At 46.2% G+C, this 12,476-nt stretch overlaps 1 protein-coding gene across 1 annotated transcript in view; it reads left to right on the forward strand.

The window, feature by feature from the left end:
- Window positions 1-12,203, forward strand: part of KCNK10 (potassium two pore domain channel subfamily K member 10) — a 141,015-nt gene extending 128,812 nt beyond the window's left edge. The window contains exons 6-7 of the mRNA XM_032287690.1: window positions 4,202-4,344; window positions 6,140-12,203. Coding sequence (XP_032143581.1) covers window positions 4,202-4,344; window positions 6,140-6,760 — 764 coding nt within the window. The 3' untranslated portion in view covers window positions 6,761-12,203. The remainder of the gene's footprint in view (window positions 1-4,201; window positions 4,345-6,139) is intronic.
- Window positions 12,204-12,476: the final 273 nt, after the last annotated feature.

Consider the following 12,476-nt stretch of genomic DNA (forward strand, 5'->3'; position numbering starts at 1 on the left):
GCAATTCTCCTGCCTCAGCCTCCTGAGTAGCTGGGATTACAGGCACGTGCCACCATGCCCAGCTAATTTTTTGTATTTTTTTTTTCAGTAGAGACGGGGTTTCACTGTGTTGACGAGGATGGTCTCGATCTCTTGACCTCGTGATCCACCCGCCTCGGCCTCCCAAAGTGCTGGGATTACAGGCTTGAGCCACCGCGCCTGGCCTCTCTTTTTCTAATGGGATAGTTCTAGGTGTTCAGAAGTGATCCATTTCTACTACAAGAAGTGAACACTTTGATCAAACAACTGTATCATCTATCACAAGTTTGAAATGTCTGGGTGGAGAGAAAGAGAGAGAGAGAAAGAAAGAAAGAGTGTGTGTTTCATTTACCAGTTCCTGGTTAAGCGGCAGCCTGAGCTGAGCCCTAAGCAGACTGGTTTTCTTTTTTTTGAGGCAGAGTCTCGCTCTGTTGCTGAGGTTGGAGTGCAGTGGTGTGATCATGGCTCTCTGCAGCCTTGACCTCGGGCTCAAGCAATCCTTCCTCCTTAGCCTCCTGAGTAACTGGGACTACAGGCGTGTGCCACTATGCCTGGCTAATTTTAATTTTAATTTTTGTATTTTTCACAGAGATGGGATTTAGCCATGTCGCCCAGGCTGGTCTCGATCTCTTGGGCCCAAGTGATCGGCCTGCCAAAGTGCTGGGATTACAGGTGTGAGCTGCTGCACCTGCCCAGACTGTTCTTGTTTGGCGTGTGATCCCGGCAGTCTTGCTTTCTCCATGGAGTCCTGTGCGCATCAGGGGAAGTGGGCTCTGGTCTCTGGGAGTCCGATAAACAGGAAATTCTGGGAGAGGTGCTAAAGGTTCATCAATAGAGGTGCAGGTGCCTCCCTGTTAATTTTTTAATACAAATAACCGGCAGAGTGGTTTTGTAGCTCTTCCAATTGGGCAGACAAAGACTGAAGTCCACTTTATAGAAATAGTAGGGCTTTTCTTTCCTTCCTTTTTATTGGTTAAGGACTAAGAATTGCAAAGTGACAAAAATTTAGTTTTTTTTTTTGACTTTTGACTAAAAATTGATTTTTAGTCAATGTGACTAAAAGTCATTTACAGAAAGCCTGGTGGCTGGGACTTTACCAATTTTTCCTTATGCACGGTGCCCAGCCATGGATGTCTAGTTAGTAGCCTGAAGCTCTGAAGAGATACCACACCGAGAAACTGAGAAGAGCAAGAGGAGCAGTTAGACATGTATTCCAGTTAATTCCTTAGCATCATCCGTAGCCGGTCTATGGGAAAACTCAGTGGTGGTTCCAATCTAAGATAAACACATGTAGTGGCAGCTGGAGTTTTGAACTATTTCCCAAATGTCCTTAAGTACCCAAAGCGTAATCTGCAGCGGGTAGTGCTTTAGAGCTCTCTGGGATAGCGCTGGGCTGTCCCGAGGACTATCTTTAATAAGATACTTGTGACAGACACAGATCTTTAACCAATGGCTCAGTTCAGTCTGTTAATCTGAGGCACAAACAGCAGAGCCCTGGGAGTGAGTTTTTTTTTTAAATTATGCTCTTATGATTATTTTTGAGACAGAGTCTTGCTTTGTCACCAGGCTGGAGTGCAGTGGCGTGATCTCGGCTCACTGCAAACTCCACCTCCCAGGTTCAAGCGATTCTCCTGCCTCAGCTTCCTAAGTAGCTGGGATTATAGGCACCTGCCACTATGCCTGGCTAATTTTTGTATTTTTAATAGGGATGGGGTTTTACCATGTTGGCCAGTATGGTCTCAATCTCTTGACTTCATGATCCACCCACTTCAGCCTCCCGAGTTGCTGGGATTACAAGCTGGGCCACCATGCCCAGCCTGCTCTTATCATTTATTATTATCTACATAGACTGAGCACTTAGTACAAACTAGCACTTTACCTTATCTTTACTTACCTAGTAAGGGCACAACCTACGTAGTCCCAGGTATCCAGAGTTTTACTGCCCTTGTCAGTGATTCAGAGCCATATTGCCTTTGTCCTGAGGTTTCTGCAGACCATAGTCTCATAAGTCACAGTGCTGGCCGGGCACGGTGGCTCATGCCTGTAATCCCAGCACGTTGGGAGGCCGAAGTGGGTGGATCATAAGGTCAAGAGATCAAGACCATCCTGGCCAACATGGTGAAACCCCGTCTCCACTGAAAATACAAAAATTAGCTGGGTGCAGTGGCGAGTGCCGGTAGTCCCAACTACTCAGGAGGCCGAGGCAGGAGAATGGCTTGAACCCAGGAGGCTGAGGTCACAGTGAGCCGAGATTGCACCACTGCACTCCAACCTGGCGACACAGCAAGACTCCGTCTTAAAAAACAACAACAAAAAAAAAGTCACAGTGCCAACTGCAATTAGGCTAGGTCCCTTCTAAGCTCCAGTTTTCAGAGCTTACACAGACTGATCTTGAGAATGCATGCCTTAAAAGACTGGAAGTTGTCACTATCTTTTGGTCTGCGTGTACTCCCAGACAGAGTTGCGAAATACTGCAAGAGTCTAAGAGTGATAGGGAAGGTTGCCCAATCACTGAAAAAAGATACGTTAACAAGAGTTGATGGTTGCTCTGCTTTGACATAGTACCAGCTCTACTAGAAATGGAATCAGAACATTGATCCTGCAGGATTGATTGCTGATTTATTCTGCAGCTGACTCATTTTAGCCTTACAGTATTTCGCAACTGTCTGGGAGCACACACAGAACTCTGAATCCAGACCAGCCACTCATATAGAGATATTTAGGAGGGTGTTGACTGCCTGGTTCATTGTTCCTTGTTCACTAGCGCACCCTAGTGACCATCTTTGTTGGATGATAGTGACTTAAAAAGGTAAATACTTCAGACAGCCCACAGGAGAAAGCTACAGATTTCTCTGGCATAGCACAGAAACCACAGAAATGAAATGAACCTCAAAAACCACTTGCTGGTGCAGGAACTCAGATAGTATCCTAGACCTCTAAAGATGCAGGAGAGAGTTGCCTGAAGGGAAAAACCAAAGGCAGCTGGACGGACCAAACCGAAGGGGGCCTGGCACAGAGAAGTTGGAATTCTAACATCCAGAAGTGGCAGTAGCTGTCAAGACCTCGTGGTGTGCTGGGCTCTGTCGCAGATTGCGTTTGGGCGTGTCGAGAGGAGCCACAGGCCACAGTTCCTGCCCAGCTGCCTTTGCTGTAAGACTCAGTGGTGCTAGGTGTGATTACAACTCTGGCCCAGTGGGAAAGTCTCTAATCACTCATCACCCAATGCCATAGTTACCAATCCATTGCTAATATCTGTTGCCTTAGAAACGATCACTGCCTGCTTCGTTAGGCAACAGCGTTTCCCAGAGAGAGATTGAAGCTGAAGTCTGTCATTTCCAGGAGCTTCCGCACTTCTTCTTTAGGAGGGTGGGTTGGGCCTGCAACCTGTTTTGCATGGCCACCTCCAGCATCGCCTGTAGGAAGGTTAGAATAAATAGGCTAATTATTCAGAATAAATGACTAGTCCTTTCAATGGAACAGCCAATCAATGCAATCAGGCAACTGGCCAATTTGGTTTGATGGATTTTTACTGTAATCCTTATTTATAAAATAAAGGGATTGGCCTCCAAGGTCCCTTTTAGTCCTAGCTTATGGTGACTCTAATTACTCAGCCTAACTGACCCTTTGGAGTAGCGCTATGTAAACACCAGTCCTCAGTTAGCATTAAATCACTACTGCTTGTATCAAAGTCCCAGTAATACCGTTTTACCTAATTTTACCTTCACACCTCCACTTGCCTCCTGGAAAAGGGATGAGTGCTTAAGATGGAAATGGTTCCAAGAATTCCAAACCATAGCGGGTGATATCATGATATTTGACTTTTATTAAAATAAATTTAGTGAAGTTTAAGAAAAAACGACGACAGGCAGGTTCTGTTGTCCTGTAGTGTGGTCACTTTTCCTCCACACTCAGGTTGAGCATAACTAGGTCAAGTTGGCCTACTTCTGGTATTAGGTTTAGTGGTCAAGAAGTAAAAGAAGTAAAACCTCAAGTTAGGCTACTTTGGGAAAGGGACGTGTATCCTCCTTGCCCTCTAACCCCGATCCACCTTGTACATAGCAAGCCTGACCAGCTGCGTGTTAGAGGATGATGGATGACGTCTTCACTTCATGGATTGGAATGTGTGTTCTCTGCAAAGACCATGCACTAGATCACGGTTAAAGTAACATTTGGTTGTTTTCAGGGGGAAACGCTGGCATCAATTATCGGGAGTGGTATAAGCCCCTAGTGTGGTTTTGGATCCTTGTCGGCCTTGCCTACTTTGCAGCTGTCCTCAGTATGATTGGAGACTGGCTACGGGTTCTGTCCAAAAAGACAAAAGAAGAGGTAGGACCCCTTCCTAACTCTGTAAATGTTCCCTGGGAACAGATGAGCTTGTGTCCAGAATTGTCTGTCTCTGTCCTGTGGGCTGGAGTGTTTCTGGTGCAGCTGGGGGGACTCCTAAGCTTCCTCATGTTGAATTATCCCCTCAAAGCCAAAGAGAATGGAATAGCAGTTATTTCTGGATTCTTTTTTTTTCTATTTGTTTGTTTGGTAGGTGAGAAAATATGGTGATTCATTTACCAGTCCATAAATCCTGGAAAAACTAGTAAACAACAGCTGATTTTTTAAAAATGAAAATGAAAATAGTCAGCAGAGGTAGACACTGGCTGGGGGCGGGGTGGGCAGCCTGTCCTTCCAGTCTCAGGAACTGTGCAGAAATGCAGCTGAAAGCCAAGAATCTCTCCTGATTCAGTAAGAAACTGAAATCATCGAATAGTGGCCCGCCGTGGGGCAGTGAACCCAAGGGGTCTTTTTCACTTATATTCCCTCTTGGTTGTTGCATCCATAGAGACAAATTCAACCCTGTGGACAGAGCCATGTATGTAACTTTACATGAAGGGAAGTAGAGGAAGACATAAGAAGGAAAGATAGGTTTTGTGATTAAAAAATAAATATTTATGTAGCTCTCTTAGGAACAGAGGAAAATAAAGGAGGAAGGCCAAGGAAGGAGGGGAAAAAAGAGCCAAAGAAAGGCAGGGAGATAAGAAAAACCAAAGAAGTCAAGAGAGGGCCAGCGTCTGTTTGCTTCATTCTGTACAAAAGGCCCCAGGAGAAAGTTGCTGAATGGAGAGATTTCCCGTATCATTTTCCTGGGCCCGCATGCTAATTTTCCTGGCTTACATAAGTACTCCCAATGCAATTTCCAGACTGATTCCCCAGTCAGCTACCTGACCTGCAGAAAATTATCTGTAACAAAAGAGAAGCGAACAACATGAATATTGACTTTCCTGAATGCACAAATTTGAGTTCCTCATTGGCAGAGGGAAGCACAGGACTTGTACTGTCAGCCCTGTTTATTAAAAGCCAAGAAATTTGGTGCTGCTCCTCAGGCAGAGCTCCACTCTAAGGAGGCCTGTTCTGTGGGCTTTGGCAGAACAGGCCCTCTTCCTGCACCCTCACCTGGGGCAGTGGGTTACCAGGTGCCCTGGAGCATCTTCTTAAACCAGGGAAAGCCCCACAGCACGAGGCCATAGCGTGGCCTGGATAATTTGGCCAACCATCCCAGTTTCCTCAGGACTGAGGGAGTTCCTAGGACACAGGACTATTTTAAAACTGGGACAGTCCCAGGCAAACTGGGAGAGGTTGGTCACCCTGCCCGGATAGAATACCAGAAAGGCAGGGAGGGCAGAAGGCCTGCTGAACATTTGCTGCGCCCAGGAGTGAGTGAGGGGCATTTCCTCATCTCAGGTGAGCTAGATATGGTCACTCAAGTTTATGTTGGGGGAATGAGGCCATGCAACTGACAAAAGAGAACTGGAAGCCAGGCCTGTCCAACTCCACATTTTAACTTCTCCTGCAGAACACCGTCCCCTCTAAGTCACCATCTGCAAACCTCAGGCTTCTTGGGGTTCCCCACCACGTGTGCCTCCCTGAGCCACATTAGTCACTAGCCAGTTTGGGATGGGTGTCTGGGTGGCAGAAGTACTAGGGCAGAAGGTAGCATTTGCACCTCTCCCTGGGGACGTGCTCTGCCACCTCCTGGCCTCCCTGTGGGAACACCCAAGGGCTATGGGTGCCGGGAGGCCCGAGGCAGGGAGGCATTTGTCAGTGTATTGTTGCTCTTCTGTCTCTTGGCCAGGTGGGTGAAATCAAGGCCCACGCAGCAGAGTGGAAGGCCAACGTCACGGCCGAGTTCCGGGAGACAAGGCGAAGGCTCAGCGTGGAGATCCATGATAAGCTGCAGCGGGCGGCCACCATCCGCAGTATGGAGCGCCGGCGGCTGGGCCTGGACCAGCGGGCTCACTCGCTGGACATGCTGTCCCCAGAGAAGCGCTCTGTCTTCGCCGCCCTGGACACGGGCCGCTTCAAGGCCTCCTCCCAGGAGAGCATCAACAACCGGCCTAACAACCTACGCCTCAAGGGGCCGGAGCAGCTGAACAAGCACGGGCAGGGCGCGTCCGAGGACAACATCATCAACAAGTTCGGGTCCACCTCCAGACTCACCAAGAGGAAAAACAAGGACCTCAAAAAGACCTTGCCCGAGGACGTTCAGAAAATCTACAAGACCTTCCGGAATTACTCCCTGGATGAGGAGAAGAAGGAGGAGGAGACGGAAAAGATGTGTAACTCAGACAACTCCAGCACAGCCATGCTGACGGACTGTATCCAGCAGCACGCTGAGATGGAGAACGGGATGATACCCACGGACACCAAAGACCGGGAGCTGGAGAACAACTCATTACTTGAAGACAGAAACTAAATGTGAAGGACATTGGTCTTGGACTGAGCATTGTGTGTGTGTGTGTGTGTGTGTGTGTATGTGTGTGTGTGTGTGTGTGTTTTTAATATTCACACTGAGACATGTGCCTTAAACAGACTTATTAGTCCAAAATTACATAGCATTGAAGAATATATTTCACTGTGCCATAAACAACTGAAAACTTGCTCTGCCAAAAGGAATCAAAGAACAAGAACATTTCAGATAGCAGCCATGGGACGCACCGAGAGTGTCTGTGCATGTAGCCGGTTCTGCCTGTACATGTTAAGGGCGTTTCAGTGGCAGTGCCGTATCCCTGGGCAGTGCCACCTGGGCACACAAATGGACAAGGGCAGCTATTCCTTAGACCACCCTCCTGAAAGAAACAGTTGTGTCTTTTTGGTGGAGTCGTTAGTGATATGTGCACACGCAGAAGGGGACCTGGTTGGGGGTGAACTGTTTATGGGTAACAAGGGTTGGGGTTGACATTTTGTTATGTTCTCTGAGCTGGAATTTTGATACACACCATTCAGTGCATAATACCTAGTCTTTCTATGCTCCCAATGAATGTCTGTGGGACCTGAGAGCGCCTGGAATTTGTTGGAAGCAGATCAGAGTACATGTATTAAAAGGTGCAATTGCTTTTCTCATGACAAAGGGAAAAAATAATCACAAACACATCACACTGTGGATATCACCTTCACCAATGACGGAAGCCTGCTGAGTTTGGTCTTTCTCACGGGGCTAGGTAGACCACATGAACTGGCGAGCATTGGTGAAAACGCGACATCCGCCGCTGCGTGGTTAAAGGCCAGTCGTGCATTTTCCTCTGGGTGCAATGGTGACAATAAACCGATTTGGAAATGTCCATGTTCACTTTCCTAGTGGAACTTTGGTTATAACTTGTCTTGATAAGAGCGGGAGAAATACCAAAACAATTGCCTTGCATGATGCCAGTGGCTTGCTGTTCTGTCTAGCTGATCCTACATTTTTATAAAAATAGACATCCCGCATTTCTGAGACGTACTGAGGAGGACCGTGGCATCTTTCCATCTCAGGGCTTTTCGTCCCTTGGGTGTCTTAGGGTAGACGTAGTTATAAGATCCAATCTCGCTATCTCCAAACAAAAAGAAAATGTACCCCTTGTACAGTAAGCTTGAAATGTTTTGATTGCTTGCAGCATAAGTGCCATTAACTCCGTTGAACAATGATACTTAGAAATACTTAAACGATTTCATTTTACTTTTATGTTTGGGCAATCCTTTATTCTGAAAACGCCACTTCTTCTCCTTGCCTGTTTCTTCATCTCACATCGGTTATTCACTAAAACCGGAACACCCCTAGACTGATTGTTCCCAGGCAAACGATAAGCTAACACATCATAATTGTGATTGGTCTGTGAGGCTAGAACATCCCGTAGAGGAAAGTTGGGGAGTGGCTAGTCATAGGCTTTGAGATGATAATCTTCAATGGGTTTTTACCAGAAAGGGGAAAATACATACTCCTGTGTATGCCTCAGTCTTCATCATAATTGTCTGGTTCAAAGCTAGCTCTTTGGGCCACACATGAAAGCATCCGGACCTGGCAACACCAGGAAGTTGCTGGTTCTGGGTGTTCTAGGCTTGCTGTCACCTTTTAGAGAGTTGGTAGGATTTTACATAACTAAGCTGCAGTGTGGATTCACCAAAAGTTCACAGCACTAGCTGGGACTTCCAGAAACTGTCTAATGCTGTCTGACCTCCAGAGAAAGTTGTTGTACCCACGATATCCTTGACCTGGTACCATAGAAGACCTGTCCCTGCCCATTTCTCAAAAATGCCCAGCTCTTCCCTGCCTGGAGCACATGCAGTCCCCTCTCCCTGCCCCCAGACCTTCAGGCTCTGTTGAAGTTCTGGCATTGCCTTTGAGAAGGAGCCAGATAAGAATCAGCTTTGATGAGGCCCTTCCTGTCCAAGGAGGGTCTAAGTCAACTCCTCCGCTGGGCTGGAGATGGGGCTGAGGGGTGACATCCTGTGTCGACACAGTAATAAATAGTCACTTGGGAGGCAATGTTTATGCAGATATGGATGTTGAGTTTTACTATGGAAATCATTCCAGCCTGACAAAATGTATTTTAAGGAATAGGTAGATAACTGGGACATCCTCTGTATTCTAGCAAGTCAAAGTTTCCTAATTAAACTGCCCATGGATCTCACTAATTTGGGTTTCCACCGTGTTACCTGGTACCTTCTTTGTAGTAATGTGTTAAAATTCCAGGCCCTACAACCAAATCTGGCAGTGCCAGACTCATTTGTGCAGTGCCTTCTGTGGGCCAGGCACAGGATTAGGCACTTTATGAACGTCAGCTCAATAAAACCTCACGACACTCTGTGGGAAGTATTTGCAAACTCATTATATACACAAGGACACAGAGGCTCAGGGAAGCTATGTAATGTACCCAGTGGCACACAGCAAGAAAGTGGTAGAGCTGGTATTCAAAGTCTGACCAAAGTCTGGTTTCAACTTCGCTATAGTGTCTGTGTCATACACCCTTGTGAATACGTGTGTTTGTGTGTATGTGTGTCTTTGTAGCTTCATGGACACAGCTTACAGATGTGGGGAGCAGATATGGAGGAATCTTCACCACCAACAGGGCACAAGGTCTTTGTGTAAACATGGCTTGGAGGGTTGCCCCTGCAGACACCTACTGTACATTTATTTGGTTTTGGTTTTGGAAATTCTGTGTGTGGCACCCTTTCCCTATTGTTAAAAATGCCCTTTGAAAGCACTCTTTTGCACTTTATTTGCTAACTTTGTAGGAACTCTGCATACAGCAGGAAAAAATAGTTCAAAGCACTAAGCTGCATACTCTACCAAATGGAACAGGTGCATGTGTTGGTGTGTGCATAGATCTTCACCAAATGAGTCAAATCAGTCATATAGAGGGATCAAATGTAGCCTTGGGCTGGCAGTGGGGAAATTTTCTGCATAACTCATTCCATGAGTACATTTGTCCAAGGACCGGATGAACAAAATCAAAGAAGATCCTCTATGGAGATTGATCCATTAAATATTTGTGCAAAGTGTTTAGAAACCTACAAAATAATCTCGCAAGAAGCTGAGAGAGAACAAGAAGTGGGATTCCTCTTCACATAAACTAAGATTTTGGGGGAGGCCAGTTGTTTTGAAGTTACTTAAATGTTACCTTTTTAGATGGGGCCAAATTGCATGTAGAATACGCGTGATAAGGCAACGCTGCTGTGCAGTCTACACACACGTCAGCACAGCCCTCCCTTTCCAGTCTGCACGCCCACTGCACCATAAATCTAGGAGAAATGTTTTTCATTTCGCACATGGAAAGAGCACACATCCACCATCTTCAGTGGGTGGGATTTTTTGCTTCACCAGCAACTGGGCACCAAATTTTTCATGCATGACAGATCTGGAGGTTTACTGGTGAGAGAGAGGTGAGAGAGCCAATGGGAAATTTGGACAGAGTACAGCTCCATACCCAGTCCTAACCTGATAGTGTATACTTTGTGTGTGTGTGGGGGGGGGGTTGGGGTGGTGTTGGGCCATCTCTGGCCCGTTACTTAGGTAACTGGGACTATTTGTGCTTCACCAGTCATATCCTGTGATTGTGGGCACATCAGTTCCCTGTCTAGATCTCTGTTACCTTGTCTGCACATCAAGGGAGTTGAGCACACATACTTGTCAAGGGCCATTGGAGTAGTGCAGTTCTCTAACGAAACACTCCCTAGTCCATGAGTTCATTAAATTTATTAAGAAAGTTGTAAGTTGGATTTGTGAATACCGACTAATTGTCTTGCCCATTTTAGGTTAAAGTAAGAGCTTAGTCTCCTGCCCTTTGGGATTATATTTTTTGGGGGATTGATGGAGACCAGATGTACTTGGGAGACTGGTGTCCAAATTTGGATCATGCCCTGCGTAGGCTCTTTCTGTCCTCCCTTATAGCTCTTGAGTGTACTGTCAGTGGGTGGGATCATGCTGTGAGGGCATTTTTTGCATGGTGTTAAGACTAGTTAAAGAATTTTAAGCTGTTGCCATTTGCAGTCAATTGTAGTACTTTACGTATCATGAATTCAAGTACTATGATCAGACAGACCTCTCTCTTACACACACACACACGCACACACACACACATGCACGCGCAAACACACACATGCACACCCCAGAGGAAATGGCTGCTTTGGGTCCTATAAGGACCATTCCATGTTTAAAGACCTAGTTGAGCTAAATATTAAGAAATCGCCCCCTTGCCTCCCCCTGAGAAGATATCATTTCCTGGCTTTGTCAATGCTGCCTGTCTATTTGCATGCTGGGTTTTGCCGACTAGTGAGAAGGTGGCCAGAGTTTGGGTGGGGCTGGGTTTTACCTGCTAGATTTGTGAGAATGTGAAGCATCCAGTGAATACCAGGGTTTCTGAACCATGGGAAAGGCGTAGGAAAACAAACATTCGGAGCCCTGTAAAATGAGAAAGCAAAAACCAGCCAGTGTTACATTCCGTATCTCTGCTTGTTGCATTTTGCTAATATGGGGTTATTCTTTCTCAGTGTTATGATGCAATTGTGTGCAAATCAGTGGCTGAGTGAGCAGTAACAGCTGGCTAGTAATGGCCTTAAAAAGAAAAAGGGTAACTCTGAAACAAAAATGAATTTAATGTGGTATTATGGATGCTGTTAATTCGCATATGGAAACTTTGGAACAGCATGCTAATTACATGGCTTTAACCAAAACCCTGCCCTCTGCCCCTGCACCATACCTTCACTGAACTTCCCCAACCCACCCATACTCCATGTAAACCTCAGTTCTCCCATGGCTGTCCGAAGTCACATGACATTAGTGCCATGGCATTGAGGAGAAATGAGAGGTGTCTCTGATTTTACTGAAAGTGATTATCATTTTCACAGGTGCCTGAGATTTGGTATCTACTTTGTGTTCTTGATTCTTAAGTGAAAAATCTCAAATAGTTCCCTGTGCATTAAAAAAAGATTATTTTGAGAGGACTCCTGCTCCATCGATTCAGCAGACCTGTGCCGCAGAAGGTAACTGTGGAACCTCTCCTTTGCTGTCAGGGCTCTGAGCTTGAAGGGAGGAGGTGCAGTGGTGCCTAGAAGTGATATACAAATCACCTCACATGCCAGCCTCTGGCCTCTTTCCCGTCCCAGAATCACAGGCAGGGGACCCAGTGACAGTGACGATAAGTCCATGTGTGGAGGTGTTTTACTTATTTTTCTCTCTGTAGGATTTCATGGTGCTTTAAAAAAAAAGGCATTTTACAGAAAATAATGCGGGGGGAGGGGGATTTCGTAATGTTCTTAGGGAAAGTACAAAACAAATTTGCTTGTAACATTTCAATGAGCTGTGCTGCTATTGTCTTTATTTGATGATGTAATTTTTTTTCAATAATGGAGAAAATTGCAACAAAGACCTTCTGGAAGATCCATCCAATGTCTCTCCTGTTTTCCTTTCTTTTGTGGGGCTGAGTGTGGTTCCTAGCAGAACGTGGGTTGGGAGCTCGGCTCTGGACCACTGATACTTTGTCCTGACGGCAGGATAGGTGCTTCCCCAAGCTTGCACTCATTTCTGACATTCATGGGCCTGTGGAGACCCACTCTGTCTTGCAGGAGGAGGAGCGCAAAGCAATCCATGAAGAGAAACCTTTAAAAACCTAGGATGGGCCGGGCGCGGTGGCTCACGCGTATAATCCCAGCACTTT

Source organism: Sapajus apella, unplaced genomic scaffold, assembly GCF_009761245.1.
Source record: "Sapajus apella isolate SASKATOON/1434 unplaced genomic scaffold, GSC_monkey_1.0 scaffold20, whole genome shotgun sequence".
Lineage (NCBI taxonomy): Eukaryota > Metazoa > Chordata > Mammalia > Primates > Cebidae > Sapajus > Sapajus apella.